Genomic DNA, 21,001 nt, shown 5'->3' on the forward strand with positions numbered 1-21,001 from the left:
TCATGTCAGATACAAAGCAAGAAAAACCACTTCCAGACCCTAGTACCAGGGCTTGTAGCCAAATATCATGGCACCTTTTACACATGATCTAGCTTTGTAAGTTGTATAACTTATTAATTTGAAAAAGACCTGTCACTTGTGATAAAGGTTTTTTTTTTCTTAAATCAGATAATTTTTATTAAAAATTGCAAATACAAATTTTCCAGGAGGGTGCCATCTTCCAGGAACAGAGAGGCATAGTTGCAAAATAAAACAAAAATGCATGTTAATGGCAAGTGGCGGGCCGTATTATAGCACATTCATAACCTAAAAGGAACCTTTTTAATTCTCGGCAAGATTATCAGTGCCCATCAGCTCATCTCCTAGGTCCATATCACAACACTTCCATCCTAGGCAGGAGAAGAGGAGTGGATTAACTAAGGCTGTGTATTGTAGACAGCACAAAAATACAGTAGGCGACATATGCTCTCTTGCACATTTTCCCCCAACATGCCACTTTACGTCTGAAACGTGTGCCAAATTTCGTGCACAAAAACTGTTACTGGGGCACCACAGAATAATCTGAAGGGATCCAACCTAAGCCTGTACTGGCCAAGTCACAAAAAATAAAGAAGAAAATAACAGGCCATAAAAGGGATCACTGGAGATAAGGAAATAGCGTACAAATATTCAAGTTTATTGGACACCCAAGACATGCAAAAAACATTTAAAATCATTAAAAGTGACACCACTCAGTTATCACTAGGCTCCTAATAGGGCCAACCACCTAAGACAAACTCCACAATAGTGAAGTGTAAATAAGGACCTAATGGTCATATAAATCGCATACCATCTAGAATAAACCTGTGCACAGCACTTAATCATAAATGCAACAATTGTTCAAGGTAGAAACCACTAGACAATAGTTGATATGTGCCCTCCTGGGCTGCAGTGCTGGCAGCCACACCAAACAGAGGTACAGGGGTACAAATTTTGGCATATTTTGTTACATTTTAGTCTCCCTTATCCACAAAACTCCACCTTGTTACCACTAATCCAAGCCCTCTTGTTGACCAAAAAGTGTCTATTAAATATTAAATGGGATCAAGGGCATGTATGACAGATTTTGGTTTTTTGTTTTTTACTCAAATTGCAGAATTGTGGTTTAATTAGCTTTGTAGCTCTTCGGTGTATGGGTCCAATCACCATCCACATCATTATATACATGTGTTCTTGTATAGCTGCCACTATTCCAACCAGTTAGGATGTGGATTGTGATCTTTAGCCACAGTGTCCTTAAGCAGCGTTAATTAAGGCAGAAGCATAGACCGGATCTGGATGTGCCACAGTTGGAGGTGTCAGTCCTGTGACTTTCAGCATTGATAGCTCAGAAAATGACTTGACTTTTCCTATGTTCTGTTAGTTTTCCTTTAATACCTACCCATGAAATGACGATCTGTACATGACACGTTTCTTTTGCTAGATTGCAGTAAACCAGGGAGGAATCCTGCGTATCAATGTGTATGAACAGCAGCCCTTACAGACTGCCAGAAACCAGCAGCTTTTAGAAACCTCAGAGCGTGGGACCATAAGAGAAGACACAATGCCAGTGATGAATAAATCCTTGGTTGCAAGATCCGCAGCACCAGAAAGACAAGCCGAAGACCTCTCTACAGGGATGACGGTATTGCCACCACATACGCCTACATATCAAGTATTTTTACTTGACGATTTAAAAAAAATCCCTATTAAAATTCTGTGTGCTTGTGTAGGCATGCTGGGGGTTTCAAGTAAAAAACAAAAAATTAAAACAAAAAGTGACAGCCAGAAGTGAGATCTAAGGAACAGTACACAATTTTTAAATTGGCGTAAATTACAACCAAATTTCATTCAAATGATTTAGATTCTTTGGCTGGATAAGAATTAAATCCAGCTCCATATCAGCCTTTTTCCATGAAGAAACATCGGGGACTAGTGTGCCGATGCAGTGATTTGGAATCTGACGCATCTTTACTGTGTTCACATGGTAAACCTTGGTAGTCACCTGTCTTCCCTGCAGCGGCCCAGTCAGAGAAGGTCCGCTCTCGATGACGGAGTTTTAGGAGTGTTTGATATTCATGTGTCACTCATTAGTAATTACCTCGGATAAGCAAATACATTAATTGGAATAAAGAGATTCAATTACTTTATTTCCAGTGCATTTAGTGTAAGCGGCTGAACATGCGACCAACGTAGAAGACTTTACCGGCAGGGTCACAGTCCGGGTCTGCTGCACACAGACAAACCATTACCTGTTCTTTTGTGAGACTGGCTATGTACTTGTCTATTGGCATTATTACGGGGGTGGCGTATAGATGTTTGTGTGACTGACTTTTTTTATTGATTTACAAACATGACGTCACAAAGTGTCCGCAGAGAACCCTTCATGTGTGCCATGTGCTGCACTTGTCGGATAAACATTCATCTTTGGATACAGACTGTAACAATGGAAAATATCCAAAATATTCTTTATACTCGCCAGCATAAAATATTGATGTCACTATACTTAGTTAACAATTTTGGCATACAAATTCTTAATTGCCTTTTTTTTCCCCCAGCCATATTAAACTTCAGGATTTGTTTTCTTGTTCGACTTTTATAATATTGCTGTTTATGTAAAAAGCACTGAGGTGGGATGGCGCCAAATGGAGGCAGTGTCAATGCTGTATGCAAAAAGTTACAGTTGTAGTTCTAAAGCGCGTCAATGTGAAATATGAATAGCAATATTGCTTCTGGATACTAGGGAAAAAAAATGACACGCAGAGGACATAATTGGGCCAGTTTCAGCGCGGTGTAGTAGATCTCCATTAGGCCGGGATCACACTACCGTGTGTGATCTGAGAAACTCGCACGAGTCACACGGTAGTGTGATCCCGGCCTTAGGCCAATCCTTAATGGGGGTGCCAACTACTGGATCTGAGGAAGAAAATAATGCAAAACTCACCTCCTAGGCTTTTTTTATGCATGCAGACTGCAGCGATTCAAGGTAGCTAATTGGATGCAGAGCTCGTGTGATGTCTACGGAGGATGTAGGTCCCAGGAAACCAGTGAAGTTTGTAGCTTGAAGTACAGAGGAGTGGCGCTGGTCTGGGTTGTGAATCCCCCATGATTAGTACAACTAAGTAGTTGGACAGCCGGTTAGACTGTGACTGCTGCAGCCAGTCATTGGTGGCAGTGGTGATCTGCTGGTAGAGAAAGAGTCTCCAGTAGCGGCACAGAGACAATCTGCACAGGAGTATAAAAATATATCTTTTGGTCATGCTGGCTATGTGTTTTTTTTTGTTTTTTTTGAGAAAATATAGTACTGTACCATCTTTTTACGGTTTCAGGAGCTAAACTCACTGAAGCTATAAAGAAAACTATATTACATACTAACCGGCCTTGAAAGTCATTGTAGGTGTGAGAAAATAAAGAATTCATGGTATGCATGTATGTTTCGCCCAAACATGTACGCGCTACAAATCTGCCAAGTCACCACAGCAGCTTTACACGCAGCGGCTGAGTACTGGGACCATTTCTTCATTTCATGCATGATTGATTCCTTTGAGCACCGCTGCGGTCACCGGACGTCATTTACGTGCATTACCTGCATCTGTCATAATACACAGTGCGAATATGTTCAGTCAATAGAGATTAAGCTAAAACTGCCACACCAAAAACTTTCCGGTTGCCTGGAGGTAGAGAGGCAGCCCTGAAAGGGAGTATGTTCCTCAACTGCTTCGATATACTAGAATAAAAAGCTTACGTCCGAAACCATTCCCCTCCCCCGCTCCCAATGTCCATATAGGTGATTGCACTTTTCTTGTCTTATTGTATTCTCCTTTTTCTGCCTATCACTATTTTTCCTGATGTTTCCTTTCTTTTACTATTGGTAGGAAGAACTTTGCCAAAATGATGGCGGGGGGAGCATCCAAGCTGCCTGGTTCATCAATTACATCCAGACAGTGTGTATCTTATTACTTTCTGAGTGTTACATTAGTCTTCTTTTAGAACATTTCATCTATAGATATATAATAATCAGGAAAGGGAGCCTGTCACTTGGTTCATGCTGCCCAAATACCTGTGTGTGTATATATCGGGAGAGACCTGCCAGCCGCCTGGGGTGGGGAAAAGCCAGCTAAGGGGTCACATCGGACTAGTGGTGTCTAGTCCTATGGTCTCCTGATGGCTCCTCAAACTATGTTTTCTTTGAGACCCTGGAGGACTTCACAGTAAAATATAGCCGTCTGCAATTTCGCAGCCAGGCTCGAATTTATGCTGCCCGTAGTTTGGGCAGCATGAATTAAGAAACGGGTTCTTTCTTTTTAGCACTGTCCATAGCTTGTTTTGTGATGTTGATCTTTGCCACCATGTAATTATAGCCTTCCTTATTAATTGATCTATCTTATATAGGTTGAAAATAGACCTAGATCTAACAAGGTCAACCTTTCTCCACCAATTATACCATACCTATCACTAGATTGACTATAACCCGCAATGTTATGTGCATTGAGGAAATCATCCAGTATTTTTTAAAAGCTGTCATAGTGTCTGCCATTACTACCTCTTGTGGTCGGGCATTCCACTGTCTGACTGCTCTAACTGTAAAGAACCCTTTCCCATTTAGCTGGCTACACCATTAGATTAGATTTACTGACCCTTCAATATGAATAAAAAAAATAACGCCCCAAAACTCCTCTAAACTGTGTAAGATAACAAAATGGACAATATTCACTTTGTTTTCCCGGCGATCAGGTGCTGACTCTTGGGTTATGCTCACAATGTTAAAGGGACGTTGTCTGCACAGACTGACTGTTGAAACCAAGTACAGACCCTCTGTGCACCTTTTGGAGTGGCCAAACATTTCAGTGCATCTTTCCACGTACAGGTTTTCCATCTCTATTAACTAGGCTGACTATCAAAATAAGGGGGAAGCAAGATACAGGGGAAAACAAGTATGTGGGACGGTGCACTTAAGTGTTTGGCCACACCATGACGCACCGAGCACCTGTGCTTGGTTTGAACAGTCCTTCTGTGCTGACAGACTCTCTCTTTAAGCACTTGATCATCGCAACAGTCATGTCATCTATCACCTGCATTCATCTTGGTATCAGGAGCCTCAATGCTGACAGACCCCATTATAAGGCAATGTGGTAGATCAGGCTTCAGAACTGTGCGCTCTGTGATTGATCTGTAGCTGGTGTGATTTCACTTTCTATGTTCCTACAGTCAGGTAGAGTATCTTGTTTCTGTAATTTGTCCAGATCTCTAACGAACCATTGAAAATATGTATAAAATCACTGATTAGCCATCGCCCTTATTGCGCTGCCCAAAGAGGTTATTTACCTTTGAAAATTATTATTAATGTTGTAAATAAAACAAAATTAACAATATTCGCTCTTGTTCTGCGCCAGTGTCGCTCTGTCTTCATTTACATGGAGATGGCACGTGATCGGCTGCAGCGTTCACATGTAGTACTGCTGGGATCACTGCTCATCGATGGCAGCCAAGATGACAGTTGTGTGGTACGTGGCTGACTTGACCACGTGCCGTCCACTTATAGATGAAGACCAGGCGAGAATAAGGGAGTAGCGTTACTCATGTTGTCTAACTCCATGGACAGCGTATGTAATCTATACTGTAAGGAACCACATGCAGGTGTAACAAAATGCTCTTTGTATTCTGATGTGATTGCTAGGATTAATTGTGACATACGGTAAAAATAAGTATTCTATACCTCTAAAATAATTGCGTCTGTGTCCCTGCCGGGTCTCCATAAAGGAGACAGTTGGCAGATTATTCTGATCAGTCTCCTCTATTCCAGCAGCAGCACAACCCAACCACAGATATTGTGTGTCCTCAGGCTCCCCCTGACTGGTTCACCACTTACATGGACAGAGTGAGTATTGCATAGTCTTGTTTTTTTATGTGTTTTTTGTACAAAAAAAAACGTTGATACTGTTAGTTTTGGTCCGTTAGTACATGATGATTGTACACTTTCCAGAAAACTTGTATGGAGATGAAAGCAGTTAATAAAGCAAATAAAGAATATAAGTTAATTTACTACTTTCTGTAGTTCAAGGAGCAAATTGTGCATGCAACAGTAGAGAAGGTGACACAGATGATGAAGGATCGGATCTCTCGGAGCCAGGACTGGATGTCAGACAGCAGTTTCCTCTCTGCACCTACTCAAGAACCAGAGCAAGAACCATCTCTGGGCTCCTTGTATGACTGGCTCTTGGCTTGTAGTAGCTGTAAGAAAAGGATCTTGGGCATACGGTATCAGTGCAGGTGGGTTCATGTTCACCCTCGAGACGTTGGAACCTTGAGAGAAGCCGATGTGAAGCTAATCAGCTTGTACCATAAGTATGCAAGTTGCATATGAGCAGTCAGGGGGCGACCACCCCAACTTTTCAACAGCGCAGAATCCGAAGCGTGAATATTACACAATATTAGGATCCAGCAAGATTCCGGCAGATACTCTCTGCTCAAGTGTATGTCTGGCTCCAAAAAGCCCCGTCAAGAACTGGACCTTGTTTCATGGCGCTGTCAGTGAAGGGGTATCTCTGCATGCGGTGGCTGTCACTATCGAATTTTTTTTTTTTTTTTCTGAAGTTCATGAAAGTGTTGGAAGAGCCACACAACCATCCTTTCATTTCAGAGACCACATGACCGGGTCTTCTTCTTTTTCTTCTCCTTCTTACTTTCTTCTTTCTTCTTCTTTCGTGTGTGCCTTCACTGTCAGACATCAGTGACCAGCAGTGCCAGATTGTCACACAATTTTAAGTCTTTCAATATATCATTGTTTTAAAATTTACAACAACTTCATGACCGATCCAACACAAAAAGTGATTTTCCTTTGCTGAACTATGGGAGCCGGCATCCACTTGCAGTTGAATGGCTCTCGCTGGAGGTAAAATAATGATGCTTGGCTGCTGATGCAACCCAAATTGTGCCCATTCAGCCTGAAAAAATGCTATCATTGGGGTTTTTTTACTGGACTGGAGAGATATAATTACGTTTGAGTGAACACATTTAATTGGGATCCAAAAGGGTCGGTGCTTTTTGGTGAGCAGAACCAAGTGATCCAATTCACCAAAAATATCCAACTGCTATCACCAGTATTTTATTACTGCTCAGAAATCCCTTTCGTATAACTTTACTCTCAGTATGCCTGCACAATTTTGGTGAAATTTAAGTCTCTATTTGCTGGATGGCACCAGGAACATCAACCTGATAGATTAACCCCTTCATGTACTGCACATGTTGTGTCTCTCCCTTTGATGTGGGCTCCGGCACAGAGCCCACATATTTCCCGTCACATGTCAGCTGATTTGAACAGCTGACATGTGCTTCTAACAGTCGCAGGTGTATCGCGATCCACCTGCGGATGTTAACCTGTTCAATGCCGTGCCCACGTAAGCGTTTTTTCTTGTTTTTTAAGCGTTTTTACCGGCAAAAACGCTTAAAAATCGCTCAAAAGAAACATCCCATTCATTTTAATGCATTTTGCACTTTTTGTGCATATTGATGCGTTTTTTTCCGCGAAAAAAATGCTTTGCGGTAAAAAACATAACATGCGCATTAATTTTGCGGAAAAGTCCGTTTTTAGCTATTTTCTATGAGACTGGGGAAGTGCGGAAAAAAATGCATAAACGCGCGTTTTTTGCGTGGAAAACGTGCGGGGGAAATAAAACATGCGCTTTCTGGGAAGGAGTCCGATTTTCATGCAGAAATTTTCTGCATATGTGGGCACATAGCCTCAATCTCTGACAGCAGCATGTAATGTGATCGCACTGGAAGAGCGTCACTAATCCCGCCCATCAGTGCCCAACAGCCAACAGTCTCTTGGTTTGGGCAAGAACCCCAAAACGAGAGGGTTTTTTCTCTGTTTGGCTTTATATCCGAAATAATTTGTCAAGCTCTTTAAAGGTTTTGTCTAGGACTATCCTTAGGATCGGTTATCAATGTCTGATCGGTGGGGGTACCGCACCCGGCATCCTGCCCCCAATCAGCTGTTCCCAGTGGTTGGTACAGCTCTATCAACAGAATAGTCGCCGCGTCCAGGTACTGCACATCATCCCCCTATAGATCTGAATGAGTGGCGGATGTGCATTACTGGACAGCAGCCACTAAATAGTCTACGGAACAATGCTGTGCAGCTCCACATCAGAGCAGTTCTGTCTGACACCAGGAACAGCTGGTCGGCAGGGGTGCCAGGTGTCGCACCCCTACCACTCAGACATTGATGGCCTTTCCTAAGGAAAGGCCATCAATGTCTAAGTCCCGGACAACCCCTTTTAAAGGGTCGATATAGGATTTGCTGCCTCCAATAGATGGCACTATAGAGCTTGTTCTTTTCTTTTATGCAAGGATTCATATTCATTGTTTGAGAAAATCCATTTTTCGCTTAACCTTAATATCATAAATGTTGCTTTATTCGAATCCACTTTTCTTTTTTTCACAGCACATGCCCATCATTTAGTATCTGTGAACAGTGTGAGGCCGAGGGCTGTGACCATGACCCCAATCATGTGTTTCTTAAAATGAGAAGATCGGCTGAACCCTGTGCAGAAGAGCAGCAACCACCACCTCCCTTCTCTATGGATCAAGTCCGGTAAGAATCTTCACTTCACTTTTCTGACATTGTAGGCCTGGATCACCTTATTTTTTTTTTTTTTTTCTCTTCTGCTGCAGATTTCAGAAGCACATGCACAAAACATTCCTGAAAGCTGAGAAGCAACGTCTGCGAGCGGAGAAACGACAGCGCAAAGCGGAGGTGAAAGAACTGGAGAAACAACTGAAGCTGCATCGTAGAGTCCATCGCTGGCAATCCTTGGGCTCTCCTGCACCTCCACCTGAGAGCCCACAGAGCAGTGCTCTAGTGTAAGAGCCGCACTCATACTCTTCTGTATTGGGGCTCTCGATATCGTAGCTTGTCTGCACCTCTTCTATAGCTAGGACTCAGGGGAATGTCCCTTCTAGCAGGATATCTGTGACATGTCAGTAGCTCGCATCTACCCATCTTGGGTCATTTGTAAGCAGCCAGGACGCCCCTTCTAAAACTCAATGAAAAATGATGAACAAATGTCCAGCGATAATGTGTGAAAAACAGGTTTTGGCATCACGCTGTAATTACAGAGAATGTGACCTCACAAAATTACTTATTTTTTAAAATGTTATTTTTAACATTTTTGGCGAGTTTTTTTCCAGATCAGTCCTGGGATATTTTTATTTTTTACACTGGCCACTAGAGATATTTTAGACTCTAACTTCCTGTTTCAGGAAATCCCCATGTACATTAGCTGTTAAACCTAATTTAAGCAATAGCTCATTTTCTGACAATACATTGCTTTTCATGCCACAGGCTGGTTTCCAAACTATTATCTCTGGCTCTTATTAGGTCATATATGATCATAATATATGTGATCTATAAACAATGTATGCGCAATACCTTTGTGTTTTATTTTCATAAAATCTCTACCTCCTGTTATATGAAACTAGAAAAGGCAATATTTGTATGGCCACTTTGGTAGTCGGCGGCACAGGGTAAGGCACAGGAGCGTCATACAGGGAGGTTCTAGTGGTGAGATCGGATAGCTGTGTAATGTGCAGTAGCCATTATAGGTAGTGCACACGTTGGTGTAATGCATGCCAAGCTTTAGCCCACCGTAAAGAGTGTAATGCTCCATTTTACAACCCTAGAAATGACTTTTTCTTATTAAACTCCCTTGATATGTAGATGTTGGTATATTTAGGCATGATGTCCGGTTTTCTCCCACTGTGTAGAATCCCTATGGAGCCATGCTCCCAGTTCATCCCCACATTCAGCGCAGTGTTTGTGGATGAGAACCTCCCCGACGGCACACACCTACAGCCTGGGACTAGATTCATCAAACACTGGAGAATGAAGAACACGGGAAATGTGAAGTGGAACCTGGACACCAAGGTAAAACGTCCAAATCTCATTACCATAACTCATCCTAATGGTAGAAGTTTTCAGAAAGTGTACAAACCTTTTTGCTTGGTTTATGTCATAAGTCTGTACCCTTCATTCTGTGGTCGGCGTCACTTTTTGCTGAGTCAGTACAGATACACATTTTCTTTGGGTGTTTTAGTTCTGTTGGTTTTGGGTAACAAGGATTTGTAATTTACTCTGTGTGTTTGTCCTATCACCTTTCGAGTGCAGCGCTATATACCTTCTCTTACTGGTGTTTCCTTCTAGTGATAGACTTTGTTGCATCCATTCACTTTGCTGTATTTTGTGTTAGTTGCAGCTGTTTTGTGGATGATTTCCTTAGGAAATTGCTACTGTAGCGTCACTAGGAGCCGCTAAGGCCATTCGGGGTAAGCTGCCGTTAAGCGGGGGTGCCATTGTGTTATGTTAGGATGCCAGCCTCTGCGGTCAGACAGGGACAGACCAGGGTCAGAGGAGGGCTTTTCTTAGTCTGAACAGTGATCTGTCCAGTTCAGGTATTTGTCTCCGTCCGTAGTTTCTAACTTACCCGTGTGAACGTGCTTTAGCAGTCATAACAGGTTATAGGGAAATTGAGACCTAGATGAGCACAGTGGTGTGCTTGCAGTATGGGTAGAACCGTCTTAGACTCTGTAAACATTTTATTTAGGAATTCATTCATGGGATAGAGTTTTCATATGATGGTCACAAAGTGGGTCTGAGTGGCCCCATTGACTGCGGTTTGGTCCTTTTTAACAAAAAAAAGTATTTCCATGAGCTGTACAATTTTTCTCTTGTCAAAATCTGCAGCGGATCTAGTTTCTCATTTCTCTTTTCTAGTTTTGGCCCCACATTTTAGAGATCTTGTCCACATTTAGTGTCAACTGTGCATTGGGAGAAAGGCACTGAAGCTGAATGCATCCAGCTATTTGTCCAGCTTTAAATCAGTGTTTACAAGCTCTATAATTTGTTACATAAGTTGAAAAAAGATTTGGGTCCATCGAGTTCAACCTTTCTCCACCAGTTATATATTCTTTATCACTAGATTATCTATAACCCACAAATGCCATTGGTTGTGAGAAAATCATCCAGCCCTTTTTTTTTTTTTTTTTTAAAAGCGGTTATAATGTAGTGTCTTCCATTACTACTTCTTGTGGTTGGGCATTCCACAATCTGACTGCTCTAACTGTAAAGAACCCTTCCCTATTTGACTGCTAGAATCGTCTTTCCTCCACCCATAATTAATGCCCCATGTTCCTTTGTTTTACAAACACATTGCAATCTTAAACATTAACGATCCTGAGAATAACCCTTAACTGCTGTATATGTAAAATTTAGCAGAGGGTATAATTATTTATACAAAGGACAGGAAAGTGAAAGAAATGCTTCTGGAACTGCTGATCCCAAGTAGACTTGCATGCGTATGTTAATTCCATGTTTAATGTTCCTGGTAAATGTATGTGTACACACGGAGTGGCTGGATTTACATCCTAATTGCAGGGAATGTGTAAACCTTTTGATTCCTTTCTGTTATGTAAAGGTACTGTCACACTTAGCGATGTACCAGCGATCCCGACCAGCGATATGACGCGGTCAGGATCGCTGGTGCATCGCTAAGTGGTCGCTAGTGAGCTGCCACACAGGCAGATCTCACCAGCGACATCGCTGGGGACGGGGGTCGCTACTTACCTGTCACACTAGGCGATCCTGCGTCCTCCCGCCCGGCTCCACGCTCGTCTCTCTACAGGAAGCTGACGACGAGAAATGGTCCAGGACGTTCTCGCGCGATAACCAGCGGGGGAGCGGGTCGTAGGTAAGTATCAGACACAGCGATATCGCTAGCAATATCGCTGTAACATCACAAGTTATAGCGATATTGCTAGCGATAGCGCTTAGTGTGACAGGCCCTTAAGGCTGGTTTCACATTAGCGTTTTTCTGCGCAGCGCATCGTGCGCATGCATCATGCGTACCTATGTTTAACAAGGCGTACGCATGGTCTTGCGTTTGCATGCATTTTTGCATGCGTTTCTACTTGCGAATGCTGCTCACAAAGACACAAATGTGAAACTAACCTAACACATGTATTCTGCTGAACCTTGTGTTTGCAGATACATCTTACTTGGGCCCCGATTCGTTATTGTGGTTTCTCCTCTTTTCTAGTAATTTGCTCTTTATTAGTGATTTAGAATATTTGCGCCTTACTCTTATTATTATTATTATTATTATTTTTTTTTTTTGTTTTTTTTTTTTTTAAAGGGCTTTTCCTTTTTTGTCTTTTTTTTTTTTTCCCCCTTAAGGTTGTATTGCTTGGCAGATCACGCTGCATTTCACGCATGGAGTAAGGTTTCTGGCAAATTTTTAATTTTGACACCGTTGAAGGGTAACATGATACGTTTTTAAGGATTGTGCAACTTTTTGCTCTAAAAAGTTGCAAAATAATAATTTTTGCTTTTGTGATAAATTCGTTAACCACCGCATTTTGTTGCATTTGGCGCAAATATCAGCGACTCCTGCCAGATGAAAAGTGACTTTAAAAAAATTTCTTTGGTGCACTGATGAGGAGTATGACCTGGAAGGTGGTAAACTTACAGGACATATGGCTGTCATTATGGAGGGGATTCATCACTCAGGACCCCTCCAACTGACTAAACAGAGAGATGTGTGTGTGTATATATATATATATATATATATATATATATATATATATATATATATATATATATATATTATATTTCTATTGTAGAGGTTTACCTTTCCAATATTAGATTAACACACAGATGATCTCATTTGTATTAACAGCTAAAGTTCATGTGGGGGAATCTGACTTTATCATCCTCATCCCGGAAAGAGGCCGCAGTTCCTTCTTTGCTTCCTGGTCAGATGGGCATCTTGTCTGTCGAATTTGTGGCTCCAGCACTGGAGGGAACTTACACGTCTCACTGGCGCCTGGCACATAAGGGGGAGCAATTTGGACCCCGTATTTGGTGCAGTATCATTGTGGACTCCCTTCCTTGTGCCGAGAACCTTGAAGATCTGGAAAAAGAGATGTCTTCCATTAAGATAAGCAGCCACATGGACAAGGAGGAGGCAAGTGTCAGGCAGTATTCCACATTGACCTTTTTTAGACCTGATCACTTCTTTAGGGTTTTTATTTTTTAATCTACTGCTTTAACTCTTTCATATTCTTTTGTGACATGCAGGAAGGCTGCAGTGCTCATGTTACACAGCAGGTTGGAGGAGGCACAGATAAAGTGATGTTGTCCAGTCACCTGAGGAGCGCACACAGTGACCGGGAGGTGTACATCCCATCTGTAGACCTCCTCACTGCCCAAGTAAGCATATCACTGCTATGGACCTACTGCATATAATGGGACTGTCACTACCATACAGTCTTATTCTCGGGAAATCCATCCGGCTGTTGCTACTGCCTAACAATTCGCTGTCTGTACATGTAGTCTATGATGGATTTGACGGAGAGCCGGGTCTACTGTCTTCCGATTTCACACTGCTGTAAATCACTTATATCATTTTACTCTTCCTGTATTTAGGACCTGCTGTCATTTGAGCTGTTGGATATAAACATCGTACAGGAACTAGAACGTGTTCCTCACACGACACCCGTTGGTGAGTTTGTCCACTTGTATTATAGAAGGTATTTGGCTGCAGATATTGCTGTTAAATGTGCTGTGACAAATATTTTAAGGAGGAATTTGTGTTTTTCATAAGGATGTTACTTGACATGCGGTCATATAATCCCTAACTAAAAACTTATCTGATATGATCACCACCATGAAGTTGCCATACAGTGTGGAATTCCCATTTGCGGCAACGTTCAGACTTCATTTTTAAACAACGTTCAGTTTACAAACCGGGGAAACCTCTTGCTATAAATGCCAACTATAGAGCTGTGATGTTGGCAGCTGTATTCTTTACAATTGCATATGTTGCGCTTATCAGCAGCTTTTTACAATAAAAAACAAAGTGTGGCTCTTTTACAAACATCAGAGCGTAACCCAAGTATATGTGTAGAACAATCATGGAGCAGTGTGATAAAGTTGCTGACATTTGTACCAGTCTTGTATGTTTTCCTGAACTACCAAAACATATTTAGGTGTACAGTGGTGCTTGAAAGTTTGTGAAGCTTCCGAATTTTCTATATTTCTGCATAAATTTGATGTAAGACTACAGGGTGGGCCATTTTTATGGCTACACCTAAATAAAATGGGAATGGTTGGTGATATCAACTTCCTGTTTGTGGCACATTACTATATGGGAGGGGGAAACTTTTCAAGATGTGTGGTGACCATGGCGGCCATTTTGAAGATGGCCATTTTGGATACAACTTTATTTTTTCCAATGGGAAGACAGTCATGTGACACATCAAACTTATTGAGAATTTCACAAGAAAAACAGTGGTGTGCTTGGTTTTAACATAACTTTATTCTTTCATGAGTTATTTTCAAGTTTATGACCACTTTATAAAATGTGTTCAAAGTGCTGGCTTGTCAATACAACCCTCTTCTCCCACTCTTGACATACTGATAGCAACACCGCAGAAGAAATGCTAGTCTAAGGGGGTCAGATTCCTTGTAGGAATGCTCGGACCTGATACTCAGGAAAAACTCAGGGAACGTGCCATCTTCAGTGCATAAAGAGGGCAACACATCATCATGTAGCAATTTCGGATATCCAGTGGCATTGAGGCTGCCATTGATGAAGAATGGCCCCACTATCTTTGTACCCCATATACCACACCATACCATCAATTATGGGTGTCAGGTCCGAGCATCCCTACATGAACAGATTCCTGGAAAGTGCATTGGTCACCGTGGGCCAGTTGAATGGCCACCAAGGTCTCCCGATCTGCCCACCTTAGACTTTTATCTTTGGGGTTATCTGAAGGCAATTGTCTATGCTGTGAAGATACGAGATTTGCAGCATCTGAAACAACGGATGCTGGAAGCCTGCGCTATCATTTCTTCTGTGGTGTTGCTATCAGTGTGTCAAGAGTGGGAGAAGAGGGTTGCATTGACAATCCAACACAATGGGCAGCACTTTGAACACATTTTATAAGTGGTCATAAACTTGTAAATAACTCATGAAAGAATAGAGATATGTTAAAACCAAGCACACCATTGTTTCTCTTGCGAAATTCTCAATAAGTTTGATGTGTCACATGACCCTCTTCCCATTGAAAAAAATAAAGTTGGATCCAAAATGGCCGACTTCAAAATGTCCGCCATGGTCACCACCCATCTTAAAGTTTTCTCCCTCCCATACACTAATGTGCCACAAACAGGAAGTTGATATCACTAACCATTCCCATATCATTTAGGTGTATCCATATAATTGGCCCACCCTGTACATCAGATTATCATACAAGTAGTAAAAGTATATAGCAAACCAAATCAAAGAAATAATTAAAAACATTAGACTTTGCAAAATAAAATGTTTACATTGCGAAAAATTATACAATATCACATTTCTGTGAGTGGTAAAAATATGTGACCATTTAAGATTAGCTGATATTTGAACGTGAAATTTGAGTCTGATGTTTTCTGTCAATGGGTTGACAATCAGTTGTGATCTTCACAACGCATGTTCGTGGAAGTGTAAAATGCCACCAACGAAGGATTTTTTTGAGGACCACAGAAGAGGAGTTGGAGAAGCTCATCAGGTTGGGAAAAGTTGCGACTCCATTTCTAAAGAGATTGGAGACAGATTGAGTACAAATAGAGGAAATTCAAGATCATTATTACCTTCCTCAGAAGTGGTCGAATAATGAAGATCACTCCAAGAGAAAAGGCATATAATGGTCTCCAAGGTCACAAAGGAACCAAAGGTAACCTAAGCAACTAAAGGCCTCTCACTTTAGCTAATGTTCCTGAGTCCATCATGAGGAGGACACTGAACAACAATTGTATGCATTGCAAGATTCCAAGGAGAAAGCCACTGCTATGCAAAAAGACCATTGCTTTCCATTTGACGTGTGCTAAAGATCATCTGTACAAGCCAGAGCACAATTGGAATACTGTTTTGTGGACACATGACTAAAGTAGAGCCTTTTGGTTTAAATGTGAAGCATTCTATTTGAAGAAAGGAAAACATTGAGTTACAGCCTAAAAAATGTATATTGTCTGTGAAATACTGTGGTGCTATAAGGTTTGGCCTGTTTTGTTGCATCTCGACCAGGACCGCGTGTCATCATTGATGGTAAAATAAATTGTACCAGTATGGAAAACGTCAGGACATTCTTCCGTAAGCTGCATTTCAAGAGTGCGGGTCATGCAGCAAGACCACGACCCAAAGCACAGAAGTCATTCTGCAAAAGAATAGTTATAGAAAAGTAAAGTTAAAGGCCTCCTGACTTTTATTATATAGAAATGTTGTAGAAGGACCTGCAGAGAGCAGTTTATGGAATAAAACCCACCAACATAGAGTTAACTGTTTTGTAGGGAGGACTAGGCTAAAATTCTCCCAAGCCCTGTGCAGTATTAATCCACAATTACTGGCAATGTATTGATGCAGTTATTGCTGTCCATTGGGGGCACACCAGATACTGACTGCTGAAGTTCACATAATTTTGCCAAACCATACAAGAGATATTGAATCCTCAATAAAAAAAAGTCTAAAGTGGACATTCTGTTTTAATAATATGATTATGTGATACTTTTTATACTGGGATCTGCAAGAATTGAAAATTCCCCCACTACCTGCCTGACACTCCATTATCCAACTACAGCGCTCTTTTGTATGGGGAATTCTTGTAGATACAGGCTCAGTAAATGACTCTCATTCTTAGGGTAGATCTGTTATTTGCATTTGTTAAGATGTCCTACAAGAATTCCAATCTTTCTTTCTAGATCTGTCACCATGCATGTCTCCTCTGCCACACGATGGTCCCTTAATTGAAAAAAATAGCCTTGGACAAATTAAAGAAGAGAGTGACGGAGTTGGCTATAAGCCCAGGGCGGGTGAGTCTGTAATGAACATTGGTTATATTATTCTTTTTTTGTTAGTGTCAAGTATCTCATCTCCATGTTAGACTAAAGGTCAATGGGTAAGGGTAGTACCACAGCTCCCATTGGGCACTTTGTTTTTAGTTGTAATGGTATCAAGTGTCTTAAAATAGGAAAAAGAGCCAACGAGGATATGGAGGGTCCAACCACCCAAGAGGAAACTGAAGAGGATATTAGTGGGACTCAGTTTGTGTGTGAAACTGTTATGAGGAGTCTGACCTTAGACGCTGCTCCAGACTACAACCCACCTCAGAAGAAGACCTCGGTCCACAGTGAGTAACAGGGTTTCTTGACATTTATTTATTGCTTAGCACAAAATTTGGCCCATGTTGTAATAAAATTCTATTGGTTAGTGTCAAAACATATACTTTAAAGGGTTTAAACAGTATTCGGTGTAATGATAGTAATTTGTCTGCTTGCATTCTCCATCAGATATGTACAGGAGCCTTCTCCATACTGTTCATGCATTAAAATTATTAAGAATGGTTTTTTCAAGTAGTGGACAACCATAAAGTAGATATTCTCCAGTGTAAAATAAAAAAAGCATAATTCCTGAACTGCCACCGTTCCAGTGATGTCAGTGCCTGGTTTCCCAGGGATTGCGTGACATATCCTGCAGTGTTCATGTGACAGCAATTAGCGGCTGCTAATGGGCTGCAGAACTGTAGTCTATTAGTGGCTGCTGATTAGCTGTGGTACTTATATGGCTTAATCATGTCACTCCAGCCCTCGAAGACCCAGCGCCGACATCGCTGGATTGGTGCCAGTGCTGGGGGTGAGCATCTGATGTTTTTTTTATTATACAGTACACTTGAGAATATTGTATTTAAGAAAGGGTTATCTAAGTAGTGGACAACCCTTTATGTCTGCACAGTGTGCTTAAGCTCCCTCTAGTGGCGGCTGAAGGCTGGCAGAATTTTGCGCAAATGTGAGCCACATGTCTACTCATCCACCTATTATAGCTGTGTCCATTCATACGAGTATGTACTGATCTTTCTTCTTTCATGAGTATCAGGTTCGATGCACTCCTCTCCACAATCAAGTTTCAACTACAGTGTGAAGTCTGATGAGGACGTGTCTCAGAAGAGCTCTCCTGTGGTCAGCAGGCCACTTCTATCAGGGACTACAGGCTTAAATGTTCCAATACTAGAGACGACCCCTGATACATGTAAGCTGTGTGTTGTGATATGTATTTTATAAGTCAATAGAGAGATATGTAGTAACACAGCAAGTCCCCAGAAAATGCATGTCCAAAAATTCATGATGCGATTTAACGAGGAGTATAAAGATTACAATCTAAATCTTGGGTTTTCATTGAATATTACAGCCATTCCCGAAGCTCTGCCAATAGATTTTTCCGATGTGGAGTCGCAGATACCAGATGAACATCAAGGAGATGACATTGAAAGCCAGGCATCCTCTGATTCTTCTGAAGACTACATCATCATTCTGCCCGAGTGCTTTGATATTAGTCGCCCTATCGGGGAGTCGATGTACAGCTCAGCCCTTTCTGAGTCACAGGGTGATAAAGAAAAAGACATCAGAGTGAATGATGAGACCTTTGAAGGGGGCTGCCCAGTCCATACTCACAGCATTAATGATATTCTCACCACCTCCCAGACTCTTGATGCTGTACCTCTCACCCCTGAGGTGGTCACACCATCCCCCCAGTTGAGGTATGGGCATCATCTGGTTCTTTTCCAGAATTCTACCTGTCTTCATTGTAATTAACATTTTTATTGTGTCGGTGTCCTTTGACGATAATTTTCTGTACATTTATTGAGGTCCATATTGGAATTAAAAGGATTGTGTCAGTGCCATGAACAATGGCCCTATAGTTATCCTCAGGGATTGGCTCCTTCATCTCTTGCTTGTACATTTCCATAGCTTAGCTTGGCAAGGTAGATCAAGAAACCCATGGATTTTTTTGGTGTCGGGATGTGCAATTATGATCTTCTTTGCCCACTGTTTGAACTGGAAGCACAAGTCTGACAGTTGCTAAAAGATGTCTGTACAAGATAGCCACAGGCCATCTATTTTTTTTTTTTTTTTTCCTTAACTTTTGACTTGTCAAAATGATGGCGGACCAGATGCTGATGCCCCACAATCTTTAAAATATAGAGGTAGAGCTGCTCCGCTGTGCTACTTCAGCTTTGATTGTTTTATCTCGAGAGCAAAATGTGTTAAATTTCTATGATGAAAAGGAGGACAACACTCCGAGGAGCTAAAACAAAAGGGCAGACGTTCTCATCTATTTCATCGCTCAAATACTTCATATCACTGTGACATATGAAAAGGTTTACAAAATTATAGGTATCTTCTAAAACTGATTTTTTGAACTGGCAACGTTTTTTTTTGTTTTTTTTTTTAATATTTGTGACTTAAAAAGACACTGGCTCTATTGATGGACACATTACACATTCAGATTTCTTGGGTAGGAGATGTTAAAGGCATGAAAGGGGTATATATTTAGAAAAACAGAACAATATTTACAATACAATGGGGCAAATTAATTGTCCATCATTTTTAGCTGAAAGTATTTGAAAAGAAGGTCATGAAGTGGTAGAAAGCCGCATAGCAGCCGCTCTTATGGGAATGATGTTGCTGATATTTGCTCTTTTTAGTAGATATCTCATTTATTTTTTATTCAAGGTCTCTACCAGAAGCTCAAGTTCTCCCAGCATTCGCAGGAGAGATGACATTTTCAGGAACTGGAACATCAGATGCCGGGCAAATTACCACAGGTATAAGCTGACTGATGTTTAGCTCCCGTATATGAACAGGTGACCGTACTCTTAGGGGCAGCGTGCCACAACAGTTTTGTGCATGATTCACATCTATGAAGCATCTGGCTGCACTTTTGTACTTGTATGTATTTGCTGCATTTATAGTCGGCGTTGCACCATTTTTTTTTCTTAATGAACATATTTATATATTGGTGTGTGTGTGTGTGTGTGTGTGTGTGTGTGTGTGTCTGTGTATAATAAAAAATATATTAAATTTTCTAAAGAAAACTATTCACAATCTAAAACTAAGCTCTTAGGAAAGAAACACTATCCGTGCCTAGGACCATAGATTTTACAGTCGTGCATTCTGTATAGAGATGTTTTGCACCAGAATTTGAAGCAGAACAATACTTTTTTTTTTTTTTTTTTTATAATTCATTTTTATTTTTCCTATTAGCTCCTTCTGAGATTGCACCAAATCCTCAACCTTCAGAAGCTCCTTCTCCCAGATCAGTTTTTGACCACACCAGGTAATCGCCCAGGCCATGAGACTACTAATCTCTGGCAAAAATTAAGCGACCGCTGCACAGTTTTATAAAAATCAGCTTCTCTACATGACTGACAGCCATTCCATTCCAGTGTCAGTTGAATTCCAACCAGAGTACACCTCATTCTACTTAATGTGCTTCTGATTAGGTGATCACCTGAACCAAATCTTATTTAACGAAGGAAAGTATAAAAAAAACCCTGCTGTGGTGTTCACAATCCTCTTGCAATAGGACAAGCTGGATGGCAAAACAAGTGCTAATAATATCCCAAAAGTAATAGGAATGAAAAAATAACTTTTAACCATGCCAAAGGAGTTGAAAAGAAAAGTCTTGAGTGAGGAAAACAAGGGCTCAATTCTGGCTTACTAGCAGAGGGATGCAGTGAGCGTCATGTTGTCTCCATCCTTAAAATTTCTAAGACGCCAGTCCATTACAACAATGTCAAGTAGCAGACATTGGGGACAACCAAGCTGCAGACTGGCAGAGGACGAAAATGACTCTCCACTGACTGGGATGACCGTCATCTTATTCGAATGTCACTCAGCAACCGCAGAATGACATCGAGTGACCTACAAAAGGAATGGCAAATGGCAGCTCGGGTGAAGTGCACGTCAAGGGTGAAGTGCACAGCAAGAACAGTTCATAACAGGCTCCTAGAGGCAGGGCTTAATTCATGTAAAGGTAGAAAAAAAAGCCTTTTATCAATCAGAAGCAAAGATGAGCCAGGCTGAAGTTTGCCAAAGACTATAAGGATT

General features: G+C 41.3%; 1 protein-coding gene across 4 annotated transcripts in view; it reads left to right on the forward strand.

Annotated features, from left to right (window-relative positions):
• NBR1 (NBR1 autophagy cargo receptor) overlaps window positions 1-21,001 on the forward strand; it is a 66,806-nt gene that overhangs the window by 40,201 nt on the left and 5,604 nt on the right. The window contains exons 6-21 of one of the 4 annotated variants that reach the window (XM_073572283.1): window positions 1,463-1,663; window positions 3,894-3,962; window positions 5,822-5,896; window positions 6,074-6,288; window positions 8,465-8,614; window positions 8,695-8,883; window positions 9,787-9,946; window positions 12,753-13,044; window positions 13,158-13,285; window positions 13,502-13,577; window positions 16,817-16,927; window positions 17,086-17,244; window positions 17,988-18,140; window positions 18,300-18,648; window positions 19,625-19,716; window positions 20,156-20,228. In XM_073572283.1, coding sequence (XP_073428384.1) covers window positions 1,463-1,663; window positions 3,894-3,962; window positions 5,822-5,896; window positions 6,074-6,288; window positions 8,465-8,614; window positions 8,695-8,883; window positions 9,787-9,946; window positions 12,753-13,044; window positions 13,158-13,285; window positions 13,502-13,577; window positions 16,817-16,927; window positions 17,086-17,244; window positions 17,988-18,140; window positions 18,300-18,648; window positions 19,625-19,716; window positions 20,156-20,228 — 2,492 coding nt within the window. The remainder of the gene's footprint in view (window positions 1-1,462; window positions 1,664-3,893; window positions 3,963-5,821; window positions 5,897-6,073; window positions 6,289-8,464; window positions 8,615-8,694; window positions 8,884-9,786; window positions 9,947-12,752; window positions 13,045-13,157; window positions 13,286-13,501; window positions 13,578-16,816; window positions 16,928-17,085; window positions 17,245-17,987; window positions 18,141-18,299; window positions 18,649-19,624; window positions 19,717-20,155; window positions 20,229-21,001) is intronic. The other 3 variants (XM_073572285.1, XM_073572286.1, XM_073572287.1) reach the window with 3 other exon arrangements.

Source organism: Dendrobates tinctorius, unplaced genomic scaffold, assembly GCF_039654945.1.
Source record: "Dendrobates tinctorius isolate UK_male_01 unplaced genomic scaffold, ASM3965494v1 ptg000032l, whole genome shotgun sequence".
Taxonomy (NCBI): domain Eukaryota; kingdom Metazoa; phylum Chordata; class Amphibia; order Anura; family Dendrobatidae; genus Dendrobates; species Dendrobates tinctorius.